The 23637-nt window shown below is 43.3% G+C and overlaps 1 protein-coding gene across 1 annotated transcript in view; it reads right to left on the bottom strand.

Annotated features, from left to right (window-relative positions):
- Window positions 1-2308: 2308 nt before the first annotated feature.
- Window positions 2309-23637, bottom strand: part of LOC149429903 (uncharacterized) — a 35900-nt gene continuing 14571 nt past the window's right edge. The window contains 1 exon segment of the mRNA XM_089666336.1: window positions 2309-4028. Within this exon segment, the coding sequence (XP_089522462.1) occupies window positions 2916-4028 (1113 nt within the window). The 3' untranslated portion in view covers window positions 2309-2915.

Below are 23637 nucleotides of genomic sequence, written 5' to 3'. Positions count from 1 at the left end.
CCCAGGGATTGATGAAAACCTCATATATATTCAGGCTGCAGCCTCTGTCCCTCCACCCACTATATTCTAGAACTATCCAGAGTTCCAGAAGACAGGGGAAGGAAACAGAGGCACAGCTTTTGAAGGTCTGCACAGACTCCTAAACAAAATGAACCTCTGCTCCTCTGGCTACAGGGGAGCCAAACTAAATTTACCTACTCTAGTAACAGTGAGGGTTCTACACTCAGAGTCCCTCTGAGCCCTACAGCCTCCTCTTCCTTCAAAGCTATTTAGCTCATCAACCCAATCAAGGGCTCAGAGTCCTTCAGCTACACTACCGAATCATAGTCCTTCATCACCAATACTCTTCAGAATCCTTCATCCCCACTAACCCCTCAGAACTACTGAGCCCCACTACCTTCAAAGGGGTCCCCAGAGTCCATCAGCCATTACCCCTCTAAGTATAGGTAAGAAAGTGAGCGCACTCCAGTGAGCGGCAAATGCACAAAAAGGAACTACAAGCCCTTCCAACTAAAATAGAAAAAATATGAGTGCAACGCTACAAACAATGTCCAGGTAGCAATTAGAATATATACGATTGTCCAATATAGAAATGTGATAAACAGTTCAATAATGAGGGACTCGCAGGGAGTATAGGTGTAATCCAATCCAAGGGATAGATAAATTGCCCGCTTACCAGAAGCGCAATTACAATGCGCATGTACAGATTTCATGTAGCCGGGGTCCCATGTAGGCGCTGCTTAATAGTACCCAGATGGTCCATCGGTGATAAGGCGATACTGGTCTGGTCGGATCACACTGCTCCTTGGGTCCACACAGAGAACCTAAAAATGCTGGTGCTGAGGTATAGGAACTCAGTGCCAGGTATAAGGAGTAGAAATACTCATAGTGTAGTATGTTTTTTATATAAAAAATATTTATTAAATCCAATACGTAAAAACCATAGGAGTTACAAAACACATGCCTGCAGCCTGTAGCCAGTAAAAGCAGCTGTAAAAAGATTCTAAACACTGACCAGTGTGAAACATGGGTGGGCCGCCGGACCTCCTGACCCGGCGGCGTAACGTCAAGGCGTGCGAAGGCTCCTCCTAGATGCGTTTCGTGTCAATACACGTCTACCGTAGGGGTGATGCCATGCATGACCTACGGTAGACGTGTATTGACACGAAACGCGTGTTACTAATCACAGGACCCTGCATTCACTATATCTGGTCTCCCCCGGACCTTGCATTCACTATATCTGGTCTCCCCGGACCCTGCATTCACTATATCCACTCTCCCCGGACCCTGCATTCACTATATCCACTCTCCCCGGACCCTGCATTCACTATATCCGGTCTCCCCGGACCCCGCATTCACTATATCCGGTCTCCCCGGACCCCGCATTCACTATATCAGGTCTCCCCGGACCCCGCATTCACTATATCCGGTCTCCCCGGACCCCGCATTCACTATATCCGGTCTCCCCGGACCCCGCATTCACTATATCCGCTCTCCCCGGACCCCGCATTCACTATATCCGCTCTCCCCGGACCCCGCATTCACTATATCCGCTCTCCCCGGACCCCGCATTCACTATATCCGCTCTCCCCGGACCCCGCATCCACTATATCCGCTCTCCCCGGACCCCACATTTACTATATCCGGTCTCCACGGACCCTGCATTCACTATATCCGCTCTCCACGGACCCTGCATTCACTATATCCGCTCTCCCCGGACCCCACATTTACTATATCCGCTCTCCCCGGACCCCGCATTCACTATATCCAGTCTCCCTTGACCCTGCATTCACTATATCCAGTCTCCCCAGACCCTGCATTCACTATATCTGCTCTCCACAGACCCTGCATTCATTATATCCGGTCTCCCTGGACCCTGCATTCACTATATCCACTCTCCCACAGTACACAGAACACGGAAATGCAATTATTTTAGTAAATATAAACTGCTGAATACAATTTCTCATCGGCAGTATATAGCAGTCTTGTGACTTCAGCTGAGCTTTTAGGAGTTTTCTTTCCTCTTTAGGAGGATGCAGGACCCCTGACCTTTGTCTGAACAGCGCTGATTGGCCCGGTGCTGATCACATGCACTCTTCCAAGAAAATAAAAAAAACACTCTAACAATACACACTAAACTGAGCATGTGAAGAAGGGCTACAGGGGTTCAGTCTGTCTTATCAGCGTGGATATTTGAACAAGAGGAGGGGCAGAGAAGACAGGATCAAACAGCCTTTTTACACAATGCAGAGGATTAACCCCTTAGGTTCCACGGTGAGTATAACAAGCGTGCTTTACTGCATCTACAGACTGATTGTACTGTTGTGGGTTTAGTAACACTTTCACTAACGCCATGATTTCCTATGATTGTCAGCTCTATCTAGTGGCCACAATGGGGTATTTTTCCTGAAATACTTCAGTCAGTGAAACTAGCCCAATATTGCATTAGACCACTGAATGGCGCCAAGGAAATTGGTGTATGAAATAAAATTCAACCAATGTTTATCACAGCTGGGTGTGTGCTGCTCAAGCTCAATCGACAAATTAAAAAAAAAAAAAAATTGACCTCTAAGTGTTTGTGAAATCTCCCACCACAAAATGCACTCAGCCAATGAAAGGTGATGACTCCATTTTTATTCTTCTCCTGCTATCAATGGCCAACCCGGTCCCACATTTCATCCGTGTCTTTGGTGACCTCTGATCTCTTTATGAACTGTTTCTTCCATGATGAAGATCAGCCATGGAGTATATCTGAGGTGTATATCAGGGGGTGCTTCTTCCCCACATGAGAGCTGGGATGTCCAGCAACATTCATCTAGAAGACATTTCCCGCACTCAAGGCACTAATACACCTCCAGGGTTGTGTGGGACCCCTGATGTACAGGAAGGCAGGACTTCATTGAGGAACATTTCCATCACTCAGGACAGGAATACGGCCTTTCCCCCATGTGAGATCTCTGATGTGTGGAAAGATTAACCTTCCGTGTAAAACATTTCCCGCATTCAGGACAGGAATGCAACTTTTCCCCTGTGTGGGACCCTTGAGGAGTAACAAGATGTGACTTTTGTACAAAGAATTTTCCACACTAAAGACAGGAAAATGGTTTTCCCCCCATGTGAGACCTCTGATGTGTGACAAGTTGCGATTTTAGTACAAAACATTTCCCGCACTCAGAGCAGAAATGTGGCTTCTCTCCTGAGTGCACTCTCTGATGGTTGTAAAGAGCAGACTTATCTGAAAAACATTTTCCACAGTCAGGACAGGAAAACGGCTTCTCCCCCGTGTGACATCTCTGGTGTAGAATGAATTTGTATTTATGTACAAAACATTTCCCACACTCAGGACAGGAATACTGCTTTTCATCTGTGTGAGATCTCTGATGTCTGGTAAGATGGAACGTGTGCGAAAAACATTTCCCGCACTCAGGACAGGAATATGGCTTTTCCCCAGTGTGAGATCTCTGATGTCTGGAAAGATGGAACTTCTGTGAAAAACATTTCCCGCACTCAGGACAGGAATATGGCTTTTCCCCCGTGTGCAATCTCTGATGTCTGGAAAGATGGAACTTCTGTGAAAAACATTTCCCACACTCAGGACAGGAATGCAACTTTTCTCCTGTGTGAGACCCTTGATGAGTAACAAGATGTGACTTTTGTACAAAGCATTTCCCACACTGAGGACAGGAAAATGGTTTTTCCCCCGTATGAGATCTCTGATGTATGACAAGTTGTGACTTTACTACAAAACATTTCCCGCACTCAGAGCAGAAATGTGGCTTCTCTCCCGTGTGCACTTTCTGATGGTTGTAAAGAGCAGACTTATCTGAAAAACATTTTCCACACTCAGGACAGGAAAATGGCTTCTCTCCCGTGTGACATCTCTGGTGTAGGACGAGTTTGTATTTATGTACAAAACATTTCCCGCACTCAGGACAGGAATGTGGCTTATCACCCGTGTGAGATCTTTTATGAATATTAAGATTATATTTAGAATGGAAACCCTTCCCGCACTCAGTGCAGGAGAAGCTCTTCTCTGTTGGAAGGCCGGACCGGTCCCGCACAGTCTGAGGTTCCTCAGGATACGAGGAATCCGATGGTCCATCTACACTGGGTGGTGCCGGATGGACATTGGAGGGAGCCGGGTTTTCTCCTGGACTATACTGTGTGATGTCCTCATCTTCTACTTTCCAGTCTGGAGACAAAGTGAGACAATCCTCGGAGGTTTTCCTCATCTCCCGGCCATGGACTAAAATACAAAGACAAAGAGGATTACTAGACAGGAGATGATTGGTTCCCCCAAACCAGGACTCCGCCCACATCAGGCAGCTTGGTCTCTGAGGAGCTTACAATTCCACCCTCAAGGGAACTAGGAAATGGCTCCTCTGATCTCCTACCAGGTCATTTCTTTATTCATGGACCTTAGTCAGAGAGTGAGGAAACAACCAGAACTGTCTTTTATAGGAGTAACGGTGATGACGGGATTATACAGTTGCAAGAAAAAGTATGTGAACCCCTTGTGAAAGTTTAGCACTGTTGCTACTCTCCCTAGGCGTGGTCGTCCTGTAAAAATGACTGCAAGAGCACAGCGTAGAATGCTGCATGAGGTACAGAAGAATCCCAGAGTGTCAGCTAAAGACCTACAGAAACCTCTGGCACATGCTAACATTTTTGTTGACACATCTACAATAAGGAAAACATTAAACAAGAATGGAGTACATGGGAGGACACCACGGAGGAAGCCATTGCTGTCCACAAAGAATATTGCAGCACGTTTGAAGTTTACAAAAGAGCACCTGGATGTTCCACAGCACTACTGGCCAAATATACTGTGGACAGATGAAACCAAGATTGAGTTGTTTGGGAAGAACACACAACACTATGTGTGGAGAAAAAAAGGCACAGCACACCAACATCAAAACCTCATCCCCACTGTGAAACATGGCGGAGGGAGAATCATGGTTTGGGGCTGCTTTGCTGCCTCAGGGCCTGGACGGATTGTTGTCATTGATGGGAAAATGAATTCCAGAGTTTATCAAGACATTTTGCAGGAAAACGTACGACCATCTGTCTGCCAACTGAAGCTCCGCAGAGGATGGGTGATGCAACAGGACAATGACCCAAAGCATACAAGTAATTCAACAAAACAATGGCTGCAACAGCACAGAATACGCCTTCTGGAGTGGCCCAGTCAGAGTCCTGACCTCAACCCGATTGAAATGCTGTGGCATGACCTTAAGAGAGCGATTCACACCAGACATCCCAAGAATATTGCTACACTGAAACAGTTTTGTGAAGAGGAGAGGTCCAAAATGACTCCAGATCGTTGTGCAGGTCTGATCTGCAACTACAGGAAACGTTTGGTTGAGGTTATTGCTGCCAAAGGAGGGTCAACCAGGTATTAAGTCCAAAGGTTCACATACTTTTTCCTCCCTGCACTGTGAATGTTTACATGTTATGTGCAATTAAACCATGGCAACATCTAATGTTTGTGTAGTATTATGTTCAGCAGACTGTGTTCTTCTATTGTTGTGACTTAGATGACGTTCAGAGCACATTTTATGCCCAATTCATGCAAAACTCCACGTAATCCCAAGGGGTTCACATACTTTTTCTTGCAACTGTAGGACGAGGGTCCCCACCCCCTCTATCACTCATCGCCATCTTCCCAACACAAGAAGTACTGCACTTCCTTATTTAATCCATGATTTAGTCAGGAATACCAGGTGATATCACCCAGTCCCTGCCCTGTTTATGACCCACCTGTGCTGATCTCTGTAGGAGTGTCCTCCTCTATAAATGTCCCCGTTATTCCATCCTCCTCCATAGACTGCTGATCATCCCTCACATACGCCTCTTCTTCTTCTTCTTCTGATTTAATCTCAACTTTTAAGGCTATCAGATCTTCATCCTAAAGGAAGAAAATAATGGAGGTCATCTGTAAAACATAAGCTTCAATATAGTGTCATCACATTTAAAAACAATCTACACATCACCTCACTGAGTCCATGTTCTAGATGATCTGTCCCAACAACCTTGTAATGGTGAGGGACGGTGTGACCTTCCTGTGTGGAATCCCGGGAATACAGAGGACGGGGACATCTCTCTGGTGGGTTCCCATGACTGGATCCATCTACCTGATGGTGAGGGATGGTGTGACCTTCCTGTATGGAATCCCGGGAATACAGAGGATGGGGACATCTCTCTGGTGGGTTCCCATGACTGGATCCATCTACCTGATGATGATGAGGGATGGTGTGACCTTCCTGTGTGGAATCCCGGGAATACAGAGGACGGGGACATCTCTCTGGTGGCTTCCCATGACTGGATCCATCTGTAGGAAACACACACACTGACTGAATCCATTGTTTCTATGTGTTTATCAGATGATGGGGGATCTAGGTGGATCCTCCGTACTGCTCTCTCCTTTACAATAAAGTCTCCTCTTACCCGGTGATGTGAGGGGCGGCTGATTGTCCATCATGACGTCCTTGTAGAGATCCTTGTGTCCTTCTAAATACTCCCACTCCTCCATGGAGAAATAGACAGTGACACCCTGACACCTTATAGGAACCTGACACACACAATGATACAGTCACCATCCAGACACATCCCTTGTCTGTTACTGGAGAATGTCCCAGAATTCCCGGCACCGCTCACCTCTCCTGTCAGCAGCTCCATCATCTTCTTGGTGACTTCTAGAATCTTCTGCATGTTGTGTCTCTCAGGTTTTAGGGAGTCACATGGAGGCACTGTGATGGTCATATGATCATCTGACTTCAGAAGAGGAAATCTCTGTATTGAGGAACCAATAGGAATATCATGTTAGAATCCCAGAATCCTCCTCACCTCTCCGGTCAGGTCTGTGTTTCATTATTAGACCTAAGAATGATGTCATGTGACCTCCCAGAATCCTCCTCACCTCTCCGGTCAGGTCTGTGTTTTATTAATAGAGATAAGAGTGATGTCATGTGACCTCCCAGAATCCTCCTCACCTCTCCGGTCAGCAGGTAGATGATCTCCAGGGTGAGGTTTAGTATCTTCTCAGTCATGTGACTCCGGTCCTCCTCCATCCTCATTGGTGCCATCATGTGATCTATACAGGTCTCCTTGTAGACGGATAACTTTGGAAAATGAAAGTAAGAATGATTTGGATGGTATTGGTCACACAATAATAGGATGTGGATGTGAGGGGGGAATAGGAGTTTTTTTTTACATTTAAGAACAACTGATCCCATAGGAACACATTTTTTTCTGGATTGTTAAGTGTTTGCTACAATTTCAAGGAACCAGGACCCTCTAGGCCTGCCAAATCCTCTGTGGGGTTTGTTTTGTTTCTGAACTAGTTTGCTGAGCAAATAGTTGTGTTTTTTGATTGTTTGTAATGGTAGTGATTAACGTGATAGTGATAAGTAATATGAATCATGAATAAAATGGGCGGTGTCGGACTTCCATAGTTAACTACGACACAGTGCCTCCAGCCGTTATGGCAAACTAACTTAATGAATAATATGAAATAATTTAGACACCTTAATAAAATATACCACCACAATATAATTCTTTGAAGCGATTGTGATTTCTTAGCAGATATACCAATATCACCAAATTTGTTTAATAAATAAATATAATTTATTTATATACAACAATATTCATATATATATATTCCTCTGGCGAGGAGCAAAGATATATGGGAGTGGGGTCCTATAGGAGAGGAGAGGGTGGGACTAACCCATACGTATGCTGTCATGGAGTCTGTCAGGAAAGAGATAGATGCCATATCAACATTTTAACCTCCCTGGTGGTATTCCCGAGTGTAGCTCGGGGTAAAGTTTCTGTACCAAAAGCGGTAACCTCGAGCTACACTCGGGCTTACCATGCGGCACTGCATAGAGAGTCCCTCCAGCACTTACCTTGTCCTTCGCTCCCGCGATGTGTCCTCTGCAGCGTCCCCGGCCATCTCCTCCAGCTGATGCCGGCTTCTGTGTTCCGGTCCCTGTGACGTCGGGATGTACGGACGCCGCCGGCGGTGGGAAATTTGAGAATTTTTAAAAAATTTCATTTTTTTCAAAACAAATTTTATATAGTAAAACATTGCTGTTTCAAACCATTTCACATACATTTGGTCCCGAGTGCTTTGTCCTGCGCCCTGCCTGCATTTTGACTGTTCTTTCTGCCTGGAAACTGAGAAACGTCCATGGCATCCAAAAAGTGTCCCTTTAGGTCAAAAGCGGTTTTAGACCGGCTAGAGAACAGCGACAGTAAATCAGAACCACTTGCAGAATTGAGTGATAATGATTCGTGGGAGAAATTCCTCATCAGACACTGAAAACGATTTTGCAACTTTGCTCAGTGATGTGCGAATTTGCCTCTGTATTTCAAATTTCAGTGTTTTTGGTTTGATTATATTATTGAATTAAATTTATTATTATATTATTATTTTTTATGATTATTTATTAAATTATAATTTATGATTTCCGGTTTCAAATTTTATCATACCCGGGATGTTTAATAGACTCTTGTTCGGACAGATTTCAGTTAGTTATTCCTAAAAATTACAGCCTACAATAAAAAACTACATAATTCCATGCAAAATAATGGTACCGCTTTCAGCACCAAAAAATCGGAAAGAATCATACCGCCGAGGAGGTTAATAAATAAATATAATTTATTTATATACAAGAATATTCATATATATATATATATTCCTCTGGCGAGGAGCAAAGATTTATGGGAGTGGGGTCCTATAGGAGAGGAGAGGGCGGGACTAACCCATACGTATGCTGTCATGGAGTCTGTCAGGAAAGAGATATATGCCATATCAATGTTTTAACAGACATTTTTCATGATAAAGTACCTGCTGCATTGGTTTTAACACTGGAAAACATCTTTATTACATGAGAATCAGACCTTTGTGGTTATCAACCATCATGACAATGTCATCTCTTTAAAAAAAGTCTTCCATAATTCCTTACGGCGCTCTATTATATAATGCAGATGCTCTATTTCAGTCCATCATGCAAAAATATACACCGTGTCCTTTTGTAGCACACTAAAGTAACTCCATGCTATGATGTTTGCAACCTGATATGTGGAAATATGTTATTAGCAAACCATTTCCTTTCAACACGATGAAAAGTTTCCACCCAGAATCACTATCCATAGTGTTTCACTGATAATTGATTAATCAATGTGATTGTGTAGCTGATAACCCGATGTGATTGTATCCTTTGAGAGTGCTTTCCAACACTGTACTTAACAAAATCATGATTTATTTACATTTAAACTGACACTGATTTCTTCTCCTTTGGCTGAAACTGTCCTGTAACCAACCTCACAATGTTTGTTCTTCCCCCTGGCAGTACTAGGATTGTTGGTTCGAATCCCAACCACAGTACCACCTGCCTGGAGTTTGCATGTTCTCACTGTGCCTGCGTGGGTTTCCTCCGGGTACTCCGGTTTGCTCCCACACTCCAAAGACATGCTGGTAGGTTAATTGGCTCCTGTCTAAATTGTCCCTAGTATGTGTATGTATGAATGTGAGTTAGGGACCTTAGATTGTACGCCCCTTGAGGGTTAGGGAGTGATGGGAAATGTATAATATATATGTAAAGTGCTGCGTAAATTGATGGCGCTATGTAAGGACCTGAAATAAATAAATAAAACAACAAGGAAAGTAAATGAACATTCATTATGTGCAAATATGGAGGAGCTGCTGAAATTGAGGTTATGCTGTCCTGGTTAACTGCTGGGGCTTTGGAAACATGAGACAATTGGTAGGGGGGGTTACTGGGTGTAAATAGGAAATAACATCTTATTACCTCCTCTGCTGCCACTTCCACCAAAGTCTCCTCTCTACTTCCTTCCCACTCACCTCTCACCTGGAACTTCCTGTCTGTACCTGACATCACTTCCTGTCTGTATCTTGCATCACTTCCTGTATGTATCTGACATCACTTCCTGTCTTTCTTCCATAAAAATTTCCTGTCTGGGTAGAAGTGAGATCAGCATCTTGTGGAGCTCAGAGGAACTGCAGCCCCGAGAAGCATCTGGTAGTGTGACCCCGGCCTTGTGCTGTGTGTGTATGGACTGTAGATCCTTATAGAGGGGTCACCTCCACTCCCACCAAGGGGGACAGAAATATATGACTGCCTAGTCCAGCCTTTCTCAGCCAGGAGTCCTACAAAGGTTTCTAGGGGTTCCTTGAGCCATGAACAATTTCTGTCTCTCAGCAACAGCAGACATCAATGATCTGTAAGGGGTGAGTCTTCTCACTGATGATGTAAGATTATCCTTCTCCCACTGACCGCTGATATAAGGGGGTCCTTCTCCCATTGGTCACCAATGTAAGGGACCACTACACTGACCACTGATATAAGGGGATCCTTCTCCCATTGGTCACCAATGTAAGGGACCACCACACTGACCACTGATATAAGAGGGTCCTTCTCCCATTGGTCACCAATGTAAGGGACCACCACACTGACCACTGATATAAGGGGGTCCTTCTCCCATTGGTCACCAATGTAAGGGACCACCACACTGACCACTGATATAAGGGGGTCCTTCTCCCATTGGTCACCATTGTAAGGGACCACCACACTGACCACTGATATAAGGGGGTCCTTCTCCCATTGGTCACCAATGTAAGGGACCACCACACTGACCACTGATATAAGGGGGTCCTTCTCCCATTGGTCACCAATGTAAGGGACCACCACACTGACCTCTGATATAAGGGGGTCCTTCTCCCATTGGTCACCAATGTAAAGGAACACTACACTGACCACTGATATAAGGGGGTCCTTCTCCCATTGGTCACCAATGTAAGGGACCACCACACTGACCTCTGATATAAGGGGGTCCTTCTCCCATTGGTCACCAATGTAAAGGAACACTACACTGACCACTGATATAAGGGGGTCCTTCTCCCATTGGTCACCAATGTAAGGGACCACCACACTGACCACTGATATAAGGGGGTCCTTCTCCCATTGGTCACCATTGTAAGGGACCACCACACTGACCACTGATATAAGGGGGTCCTTCTCCGATTGGTCACCAATGTAAGGGACCACCACACTGACCACTGATATAAGGGGGTCCTTCTCCCATTGGTCACCAATGTAAGGGACCACCACACTGACCTCTGATATAAGGGGGTCCTTCTCCCATTGGTCACCAATGTAAAGGAACACTACACTGACCACTGATATAAGGGGGTCCTTCTCCCATTGGTCACCAATGTAAGAAACCATTATACTGACCATTGATTTAAGGGAGTCCTCCCATTGCTCTCCAATGTAAGGGACCACTACACTGACCACTGATATAAGGGGGTTCTTCCCCCATTTGTCACCAGTGTAATATACCACCACACTGGCCACTGATATAAGGGGATCCTTCTCCCATTGGTCACAATGTAAGGGATCCCAACACTGACCACTGATATAAGGGGGTCCTTCTCCCATTGGTCACCAATGCAAGGGACCTCTGATATAAGGGGGTCCTTCTCCCATTGGTTACCAATGTAAGGGACCTCTACACTGACCATTGATATAAGGGGTCCTTCTCCCATTGGTCACCAATGTAAGGGACCTCTACACTGACTACTATATTCCTGTATATTGTGTATGCTAAAGTGCCTATCTAAAAGTCTTTTGAAATTATCAACACTTCCCGCTGACATCACCAACGGTGGAAGAGATTTCCACATCCGTACTGCTCCAACAGTAAAAATAACCCCCATACAGAAACCGCTTCTCATCCAGCTTCAGGGGTGATGTGTCTTCTTAAAGGGCCTGAGACTGAAGAGTTTTCCCCTATGCTAGAATCCCCAGATATTTGTATATTGTGATCATGTCTCCTTCTAAGTGGGTTAGCTGAATGTGCGTAGCCTTTCCTCATAACTGAGGTCCTCCAGCCCCGTTATTAGCTTTGTTGCCCTTCTACATCACCAAGTCATCCTAAACACATGGGAATGATTGAGACTCTGCAAATAGTCTTTGTCACTCTTCATATCTGCTCAGATTTGATGGCTTTAATACAGCAGGACAAAATAGGGGGCGCCTACGAAGTGCAGCATTAAAAAAACTTTATTGGACAAATGACAATTGGCAACTCACATGATGTGTGCCCATCAAAAAAGGTGGTGCCAAGCAGGAGTCACAGAGTAGAAGAATCCTGTAACACTTTGCTGTTCAGTGTTTGCTGGGCCTTGTGGTCCCACCGGCATCTGTTTATATAAAGTTAAGCTGATCCACATCTTCCTATGGATTGACAAAGGAGCTAGAGCACTCTGAAACGTGTTACGACAATGCTGGCCGCAGGTTCCCATCCGGTGTGATGCCACTCCCGCTTCTGCACAAGGCATACGTTCCATGGTGGTTCCGCTGCTTGCTGGTCCGGCTTTAAAGCGGTAATACACACAGCTATTATACGATTCTTCCATTCTTTAAGTCCCCACCAGCATGTGACTCCTGCTTGGCACAACCTTTATGATGGGCACACATAATCTGCAATCGTGAGTTGCCAATTATTCTTTATCCAACAAAGTTGGGTTTTTTTAATGCTGCACTTAGTAGGCGCCCCCTACTGGGGCTCAGAGAGTCATGTCTGAGGGAGTTTGTGTTATACAAGCAAGGAAAAGTCTGTATATGATGCCTTGAAGGTATAAGAAGAAAAATGTCAAACACCGCTATTGATCTGCTGAAAGCCTTGAGTCTGCAACCAATAGCTGCCCCTGGTGACCACCTAACTTAAGAGGCTAAACCCGTGTCCTTAAAGGGGACCTCCGGTTGAATATTCCTGATGACATCCACTTTTTCCGGGTCGATTCCATTTCTATCCTGAGAGGGACCCACCGGCAGACCAATATATTATACATTGCGCATAACCATTGCACGTCTGGTGAGTGCGCACTTTATCCGTACCTTGCCTCTCATCTATACCTGTAAGGACTGATGCGCTGAGATATTTGAAGTTACACGGAACTCTTTATACTTTTTACGAACTTACATCATACACATGTGTCCCGTAGTATATGTTGAGGACTATTCATACGTCTAGCCCTGCACTTATTTTACTTTTGCCCCCTATTGTTTGGTTTGCATTGCAGAGATCTCTTATTTCTCTTGTAGGAACAGCCAGTGATGCAATGAGCTCATCCACGTTTATGGACTCTTGATATTTGTTTTAAAGTGTCTATTGATACTTTTTCATTGATTTTTATAACCACTTGCTTACGCCATTTTTTTTTTCTAAGTTAGTACTGCTGATTCTGTGTAATTGAATCACTAATTGAAAGGGGCATGTTCAAAATAATAACAGTGTGGATTTCTATTAGTCGGGTCATTCATTCTTTGAAAAACAGGTGGCAATTATTGCCCTTATTTAAGGAAGGAAGGCAGCAAATGTTGTACATGCTGGTTACAGTGCATTTCTCTCTGACATTCTGAGGAAAATGGGTCGTTCCAGACATTGTTCAGAAGAACAGCGTACCTTGATTAAAAAGTTGATTGGAGAGGGGAAAAATTATAAAGAAGTGCAGAAAATGATCGGCTGCTCAGCTAAAATGATAGCAAATGCTTTAAAACGGCAACCAAAACCTGAAAGACGTGGAAGAAAGTGAAAAACTACCATTCAAATGGATAGAAGAATAGCCAAAATGGCGCGGACTCAGCCAACAATCAGCTCCAGGAAGATGAAAGAAGGTGTGACGTTCCCTGTGAGGACTGTTACAATTAGAAGACGCCTATGTGAAGCCAAGCTATCTGCAAGAAGCCCCCGCAAAGTCCCACTGTTGGAAAAAAGATGTGTGCTGAAGAGGTTACAATTTGCCAAAGAGCACATTGACTGGCCTAAAGAGAAATGGCGCAACATTTTGTGGACTGATGAAAGTAAGATTGTTCTTTTTGGGTCTAGTGGCCAAAGACAGTTTGTCAGACGACCCCCAAACACTGAATTCAAGCCACAGTACACTGTGAAGACAGTGAAGCATGGTGGTGCAAGCATCATGATATGGGGATGTTTCTCATACTACGGTGTTGGGCCTATGTATCGCATACCAGGGATCATGGATCAGTTTGAATACATCAGAATTCTTGAAGAGGTCATGCTGCCTTATGCTGAAGAGGAAATGCCCTTGAAATGGGTGTTCCAACAAGACAACGACCCCAAACACACCAGTAAACGTGCAACATCTTGGTTCCAGACCAACAAGATTGACGTTATGGAGTGGCCAGCCCAATCCCCGGATCTTCATCCAATAGAAAACTTGTGGGGTGACATCAAAAATGCAGTTTTTGAGGCAAAACCAAGAAATAGAGAAGAACTGTGGAATGTGGTCCAATCATCCTGGGCTGGAATACCTGATCACAGGTGCCAGAAGTTGGGTGACTCCATGCAACACAGATGTACAGCAGTTCTCAGAAACAGTGCGACTACAACCAAATATTCATGAAGTCATTCAAAGGAAAGCAAAATCTTCAAACATTTCTCAGTTTATATAGTGAATGTTTGAGTTTGTAAAGAAGATACAAACACTGCGATTTTTTTGAACCGTCTAATATTCACTTTTCTTCCATTTTTTTAGAGGAACAACACAAATTTGATGTATTTTTCTTCATGTTTTGATTTGGAATAGAATGTGTCGTGTTCCCAATGCATTTGTGTGGATGGAAATAAAAGCTATTAGAAGGATTTTCAGCTTTATTCACTTTTTTCAACACACTGCTATTATTTTGAACACAACTGTAGGTGACCAGAGTGATATTACCTCAAAATGAAGAATTCAAGGAACAAGAAGTTAATTACATGACTATCAAGTCAGATATAATAACATCTGTTCCTCCTGGGGAGGTGGAACACCCATATAATCTGGACTATATTCCTAAACCCTGAGTAGCGGTCTGTCATACGGACCAAAAAATGCTCACAAAAAAAAAGTAGAGAGAAGAAACTGAGAAGGGAGAAAAGAAGAAAAAAAGGGAAAGGAGAGTACTAACGGAGGTACACACCCATCCGAGAAGTTCACTTTGCCATTGACGTGATGGCGATGTTAAGTGTCTGGTACCTTCAGGTAGGATAGGCAGGGATTCCATAGTTTTTCAAACAGAGGTTGTTTATCCCATAGAACACTGACTAGTTTCTCATGTAACATGATCCAGGTTAGTTTCAGTTTCATTAAGTCCAAATCAATCTCAGACTTGGTACCCAGCTTGGTGGGTTTCATGACCTGTGAACCTAGAGGGCGTGTCTTATCTGAAGATAAGTCTAGAGCTATATGAGAGTCCCCACCCAGGAGCACAACCTGGAAGTGAGGGGAAAGTGTGCTCAAGAGCGCTTGGAAGAAGCCCAACTGATTTAAGTTAGGAGCATAATATGTCAACAATGTGGCTAGGGAGCCCTCCAAATCACCTAGTACCAGTAGAAACCTGCCCTCAGGGTCGGAAATAACCTGTGATGGTGAAAAAGACAGGCGCTTAGAAATACATAATGCAACGTCCCGTGTTTTGTCCGAGGGCATTAGACATAAAGAAAATAGGGTAGTGTTTATGTGTAAAGGTGATACGAGGTAGGGAAATGGGTTTCTTGTATAAGGAATATTTCCGCTGCAATTGAGTGAAAGTAGTCAAAGGCCTTATGTCTCTTGACCGGAAAATTAAGACCTTGGACATTGTGTGTTAAGATTGAGACAGGCCTCATGATGGCTGAGCAAGTCATGATCATGAAAGGAGCAGAGATCACTTACCTCTGCATTCCATAATCTGCAGGCAAACAGATCGGTCGCAAACAGGTGGCCAGAAGATCCCGGGTGGGTGGTAGAAGAAAAGAAAAGACAAAGAATGGAAATATAGAGAAGTAGTAGCCCGAAAATGGCAGTAGAGAGAAAAAACCATATAAGTACACAATAAACTAGATATGAAGGTAATAAACCTAGTACATAGAGGTGAGTAAACCGCATTAAGGAAATACATGGACCCAGAACAGGGTCTAAGTCATCTAAGTCCATATCCACCATGGTAAATAAAAAAAGGAGATGGATCCAGGATAGGGCGCAGGACTCACCAAGATGTCCTGAGCTGGCTATTTTGAAGCAATATACAATCTTAAAAAAAAAAACAGATTTTTAACAGTGAAATATCGTTACTTTAAATTCCCTGAGGGATTAACATCCATTAATAGAGCGATTTTGCCAATGTTGCTATACTGGTATGTTATGCTATAATTCCCCATTAAAAAAAGGTTGGAGGAATGCCACCCTCTCACATACAGTGAAGGAAATGTGTATTTGCTTCCCTGCTGATGTTGAATGTTCGCCCCTCACAAAGAAATGATCGGTCTAAAAATCAAATGTTCGATGTATTGTAACACTGAGAGACAGAATAGCAACAAAAAATTCATCAGAAATGCATGTTTAATGTTCTATCTATCTATGTTCATGAGGGAAATAAGTATTTGATCCCCTTCACAAAACATGACTTAGTACTTGGTGGCAAATCCCTTGTTGGCAATCACAGAGGTCAGACGTTTCCTGGAGTTGGCCACCAGGTTTGCACACATCTCAGGAGGGATTTTGGCCCACTCCTCTTGGCAGATCCTCTCCAAGTCATTAAGGTTTAGTGGCTGACGTTTGGCAACTCGAACTTTCAGCTCCATCCACAGATTTTCAATCGGATTAAGGTCTGGAGACTGACTAGGCCACTCCAGGACCTTAATGTGCTTCTTCTTGAGCCACTCCTTTGTTGCCTTGACCGTGTGTTTTGGGTCATTGTCATGGTGGAACACCCATCCACAACCCATTTTCAATGCCCTGGCTGATGGAAGAAGGTTCTCACCCAAGATTTGACAGTACATTGACCGCCCATCGTCCCTTTGATGCGGTGCAGTTGTCCTGCCCCCATAGCAGAAAAACACCCCCAAAGCAGAATGTTCCCACCACCATGTTTCACAGTTGGGATGGTGTTCTTGGAGTCATAGGCAGCATCCCTCCTCCTCCAAACATGGCAAGTTGCGTTGATGCCAAAGAGCTGGATTTTGGTCTCATCTGACCACAACACTTTCCACCAGTCCTCCTCTGCATCATTCAGATGTTCAGTGGCAGACTTCAGACGGGCCTGGACATGTGCTTTCTTGAGCAGAGGGACCTTGCGGGCACTGCAGGATTTCAGTCCTTGTCGGCGTAGTGTGTTACCAATTGTTTTCTTGGTGACTGTGGTCCCAGCTGCCTGGAGATCATTGACAAGATCCTCACGTGTAGTTCTGGGATGATTCCTCACTGTCCTCATGATCATTGACACTCCACCAGGTGAGATCTTGCATGGTGCACCAGACCTAGGGAGACTGACACTTGTTTTGTGTTTTTTCCATTTGTGAATGATTGCACCAACTGTTGTCACCTTCTCACCAAGCTGCTTGGAGATAGTTTGGTAGCCCAGTCCAGTCTTGTGTAGGTCTACAATCTTGTCCCTGACATCCTTGGACAGCTCTTTGGTCTTTGCCATGGTGGAGAGTTTGGAATCTGATTGTTTGATTGCTCCTGTGGACAGGTGTCTTTTATAAAGGTAACAAAATCAATTAGCAGCACTCCCTTTAAGAGACTGCTTCTAATCTCAGCTTGTTACCTGTATGAAAGACACCTGGTAGCCAGAAATCCTGCTGAACGCAAGGGGATCAAATACTTATTTCCCTCATGAACATGCAGATCAGTCATCATTTGTTAGACATGCATTTCTGCTGAATTTGTTGTTGCTACTCCATCTCTCAGTGTTACAATACACCGAACATTCGATTTTTAGACTGATCATTTCTTTGTGAGGGGCAAACATTCAAAATCAGCAGGGAATCAAATACACATTTCCTTCACTGTACAAGAGGGAAAATCAACCCAAGGTATCTGGGCAAGCCAGAAAAAATCAAAATAATTAAAATACTGTTACATAATTACATAGTCTGGCTGAAAAAAGATAAAAGTCCATCCAGTTCAACCAAAAAAAAAAGTTATAATCTTTCACCCACAGTTGATGCAGAGGAAGGCAAAAAACCCAAGAAGGCACAAAACAATTTGCTCCGGCAGGGGAAAAAATGCCTTCCTGATCCCCCGAGAGGCAATGGGATATTCCCTGGATCAACTTTACCTATAAATGTTATATCCAGTTATATTCTATGTATCCAAGAAAGAATCCAGGACTTTCCTATTGCAATCCACTGAGCTGGGCACAACCAACTCGAGAGAGTCTATTCCACATTTTCACAGCTCTTACTGTGAAGAAACCTTTCTCTGTTTGGAAATTAAATTTATTTTCCTCCAGATGTAAAGAGCGCCCCCTTGTCCTCTGTGATGACCTCAGGGGGAATAACTCTACACCGAGTTCACTATATGAACCACTGATGTATTTATACATGGAGATCATATCCCCCTTATGTATTATATATCCCCCTTATGTATTATACATGCAGATCATATCCCCCCTTATGTATTATACATGGAGATCATATCCCCCCTTGTGTATTATACATGGAGATCATATCCCCCCTTATGTATTATACATGGTGATCATATCCCCCCTTATGTATTATACATGGAGATCATACCCCCCTTATGTATTATACATGGAGATGATATCCCCCTTATGTATTATACATGGAGATCATATCCCCCCCTATGTATTATACATGGTGATCATATCCCCCCTTATGTATTATACATGGAGATCATATCCCCCCCTATGTATTATACATGGTGATCATATCCCCCCTTATGTATTATACATGGAGATCATATCCCCCCTTATGTATTATACATGGAGATCATATCCCCCTTATGTATTATACATGGAGATCATATCCCCCCTTATGTATTATACATGGAGATCATATCCCCCCTTATGTATTATACATGGAGATCATATCCCCCCTTATGTATTATACATGGAGATCATATCCCCCCTTATGTATTATACATGGTGATCATATCCCCCCCTTATGTATTATACATGGTGATCATATCCCCCCTTATGTATTATACATGGAGATCATACCCCCCTTATGTATTATACATGGAGATCATATCCCCCCTTATGTATTATACATGGAGATCATATCCCCCCTTATGTATTATACATGGTGATCATATCCCCCCCTTATGTATTATACATGGAGATCATATCCCCCCTTATGTATTATACATGGAGATCATATCCCCCCCTTATGTATTATACACGGAGATCATATCCCCCCTTATGTATTATACACGGAGATCATATCCCCCCTTATGTATTATACATGGAGATCATATCCCCCCTTATGTATTATACATGGAGATCATATCCCCCTTATGTATTATACATGGTGATCATATCCCCCTTATGTATTATACATGGTGATCATATCCCCCTTATGTATTATACATGGTGATCATATCCCCCCTTATGTATTATACATGGAGATCATATCCCCCCCTTATGTATTATACACGGAGATCATATCCCCCCTTATGTATTATACACGGAGATCATATCCCCCCTTATGTATTATACACGGAGATCATATCCCCCCTTATGTATTATACATGGAGATCATATCCCCCTTATGTATTATACATGGAGATCATATCCCCGTTATGTATTATACATGGAGATCATATCCCCCTTATGTATTATACATGGAGATCATATCCCCCCTTATGTATTATACATGGAGATCATATCCCCCCTTATGTATTATACATGGAGATCATATCCCCGTTATGTATTATACATGGAGATCATATCCCCCTTATGTATTATACATGGAGATCATATCCCCCCTTATATATTATACATGGAGATCATATCCCCCCCTTATGTATTATACATGGAGATCATATCCCCCCCTTATGTATTATACATGGAGATCATATCCCCCCTTATGTATTATACATGGTGATCATATCCCCCTTATGTATTATACATGGTGATCATATCCCCCTTATGTATTATACATGGAGATCATATCCCCCCTTATGTATTATACATGGAGATCATATCCCCCCTTATGTATTATACATGGAGATCATATCCCCCCTTATGTATTATACATGGAGATCATATCCCCCCTTATGTATTATACATGGAGATCATATCCCCCCCTTATGTATTATACATGGAGATCATATCCCCCCCTTATGTATTATACATGGTGATCATATCCCCCCTTATGTATTATACATGGAGATCATATCCCCCCCTTATGTATTATACATGGAGATCATATCCCCCTTATGTATTATACATGGAGATCATATCCCCCTTATGTATTATACATGGTGATCATATCCCCCCCTTATGTATTATACATGGAGATCATATCCCCCCTTATGTATTATACATGGAGATCATATCCCCCTTGTGTATTATACATGGTGATCACATCCCCCCCTTAATCTCCTCTTCTCAGTAGAGAATAAATTCCGTTCCTCTAATCTTTCCTCATAGCTGAACTCCTCCATACCTCTTATCAGTTTGGTTGCCCTTCTTTATACTTCCTCCAGTTCCCCAATGTTCTTTTTGTGAATTGGTGCCCAAAATTGAACTGCATATTCCAGGCGTTGCTAATGATTTGTACCGGGTAATATGATATCTTTCACTCTGGATTCTATACCTCTCCTAATACAAGAGAGGATTTTGCTCGCTTTAGAACCCGCAGCTTGGCATTGCATGCCATTATTAAGCTTGTGATCTACCGGAACCCCCAGATCCTTCTCCACCATTGACCCCCCCAGATCCTTCTCCAGCATTGATTCCCCCAGTTGCACCCCCCCAGTATGTATGATGCATGCATATTCTTAGCCCCCAAGTGCAGAACCTTACATTTATCAACATTAACCCTCATTGGCCCCATAGTCCCCCAAATACACAGAGCATTGAGGTCGGCTTGTAAGTTGGAGACATCCTGTAAGGACGTTATTCCCCGGCACAGCTTGGTGTCATCTGCAAAGACTGAAATGGGATTTATAATCTCAGACCCCATATTGTTTATACATATATTAAAAAGTAAGGGTCCCAACACTGAACCTTGGGGTACCCCACTAATATCACTGAACCTTGGGGTACACCACTAATATCACTGACCCTTGAGGTATCCCACTAATAACACTGAACTTTGGGGTACCCCACTAATATCACTGACCCTTGAGGTATCCCACTAATAACACTGAACCTTGGGATACACCACTTACACCCCTAGACCATTCAGAGTATGAATCATTAACCCCTACTCTCTGAATACCATCTGTTAGCCAGTTTTCTATCCATTTACATACAGATTTTTCCAGCCTGTAGACTTTACCTTACACATTAGCCGTGTGTGGGGAACTGTGTCAAACGCTTTTGCAAAATCCAAGTATACCACGTCCACCACCACCCCTCTGTCCAAGTATACCACGTCCACCGCCACCCCTCTGTCCAAGTATACCACTTCCACAGCTACCCCTCTGTCCAAGTATACCACATCCACCACCACCCCTCTGTCCATATATACCACGTCCACCGCCACCCCTCTGTCCAAGTATACCACGTCCACCGCCACCCCTCTGTCCAAGTATACCACGTCCACAGCTACCCCTCTGTTCAAGTATACCACGTCCACAGCCACCCCTCTGTCCAAGTATACCACGTCCACTGTCACCCCTCTGTCTAAATATACCATGTCCCCCGCCACCCCTCTGTCCAAGTATACCATGTTCACCGCCACCCCTCTGTCCAAGTATACCACGTCCACCGCCACCACTCTAAGTATACCACGTCCACAGCCATCCCCCTGGCCAAGGTTTTGCTCACTTCCTCATTAAAAGAAATCAGATCTGTTTGACAACTTCTGTCTTTCATGAATCCATGCTGTCTGTTGTTTACAATATTTGTTTCCAGCAAGAACTCATCTATGTGGTCTTTTATTAAACTCTCCAGTATCTTCCCAACTATAGAAGTTACACTAACAGGTCTATAATTACTTGGTAAAGATTTTGACACCTTTTTAAATATTGGCCCCACATTGGCCTTATGCCAATCCAGTGGTACTATGCCAGTCATTAAAGAGTCCCTAAAAATGAGAAACAATGGCTTTGAAATGACAGAGCTGAATTCTTTAAGGCCCCGTGGGTGTATGCCATCCGGTCCAGGGGCTTTGTTGACCTTTATTCTGTCTAAATATTTCTGGATCATATCAATTGTGAGCCAATGTGGATCATCTGGAGCTGTGTCAGTACCACGCTCATTATGGACAATAGCCCCCCCATGGTCCTTTTGTAGCTGAAGAAGGCATTTAATACATTTACCCTCTCTTTGTCGCCAGTCACCCCCTCTAGAAGATTCTGTAAAGGGCCTACATGCTCGGACCGGACCTTTTTATTATTATTTGAAGAATTTTTGGGGGTTGGTCCTGCTATCTTTTGCAATCTGTCGTTCATTTTCATTTTTTGCAGCCTTTATTTACTTTTTGCATATTCTGTTTTATTCTTTGTAATGTTTATTTTCTAATAGTTTTTATAAAAAGTTTTTTCAAAGTACAAGAAGTAGCAAAGACAGATGTTATGATATAACAAAACAGCTCACTAATACAGATGAATGCCCATATTAACAACCTCAAACATATCGTATACATTTTTTTAGAGATTCATCGCAAAATGAACCTGGTAAATCCAGCTAAAAGAAAAAAAAAAGGGAATGAAAAAACTGCGCATGATTTTCCCATATAACAGAGAATCAACAAGTATAGTTACATGAATCGAACTGAACAAACGTTAATATGTACATGTCAAATGTTGCAAAACAAATACATATAAGCTCAACCAGCCTCATAACACCAATGAAGAAGAAAGAGAGAACAAAAAAATAAAAGAGGGGGGGAAACAGTAGAAGAAAAGAAACAAGGGAAAGCAGGAGAAGAAGAGGGTCACGGGAAAGATCAGGGTACGGAAATATATTGAATCCATGGGTCCCACGCTTTGTCAAACTTGGTATTGTTGCCACGTAAAATACAGGTGAGTCTGTCATTGATCATGATCCAGTTCAATTTATTTTTTAAGCCAGTCAAGAGGAATAATTGAACTTCGCCTGTGTTTAGCTATTGTAATTCTTGCTGCTAGCAGCATATAGGTAAGCAATTTAATGGATTGTTTTGGTATTGTAGTTGGACATTTTTGGAAGAGATCCATCTCTGGGGTCCTACGGACATTCACACCCGTCACCGTATAGATTAAATATGCGGATCCAAAATCTAGTCGCTATTGGGCACTGCCACCAGATGTCAAACATAGACCCCATCTGGCCGCAACGCCAAAAGCACAATGGGGAAGCAGGCGGATGCATCTTCGCAATACGAGTTGGGACCAGGTACCACCTCAATAATGTTTTATATTTTGCTTCAATTAAGGTGGTGTTAATAGAAACCTTGGATAGTTCTAATGCTATATCTTGCCAATCTGATATATCATAACTGGTATTCAGGTCCCGTTCCCATTGGTCCAGCTTGGATCTGTGAGAGAGGGAATACACCGCAGAAATACGGCCTCTAGAAAGATTGTTACTCTGACAGAAGATTTCGAAAGTGGTAAGATTGGGTGGTCCATCCAGTAAAGTAGTTTTCAACTAGAAAGAGACAATTTGA

The sequence above is a fragment of the Staurois parvus genome, unplaced genomic scaffold (genome assembly GCF_062004578.1).
Source record: "Staurois parvus isolate SC_StPar_1 unplaced genomic scaffold, SC_StPar_1.0 ptg002686l, whole genome shotgun sequence".
Taxonomy (NCBI): domain Eukaryota; kingdom Metazoa; phylum Chordata; class Amphibia; order Anura; family Ranidae; genus Staurois; species Staurois parvus.
This window is presented reverse-complemented; position numbering and strand designations above follow the sequence as displayed.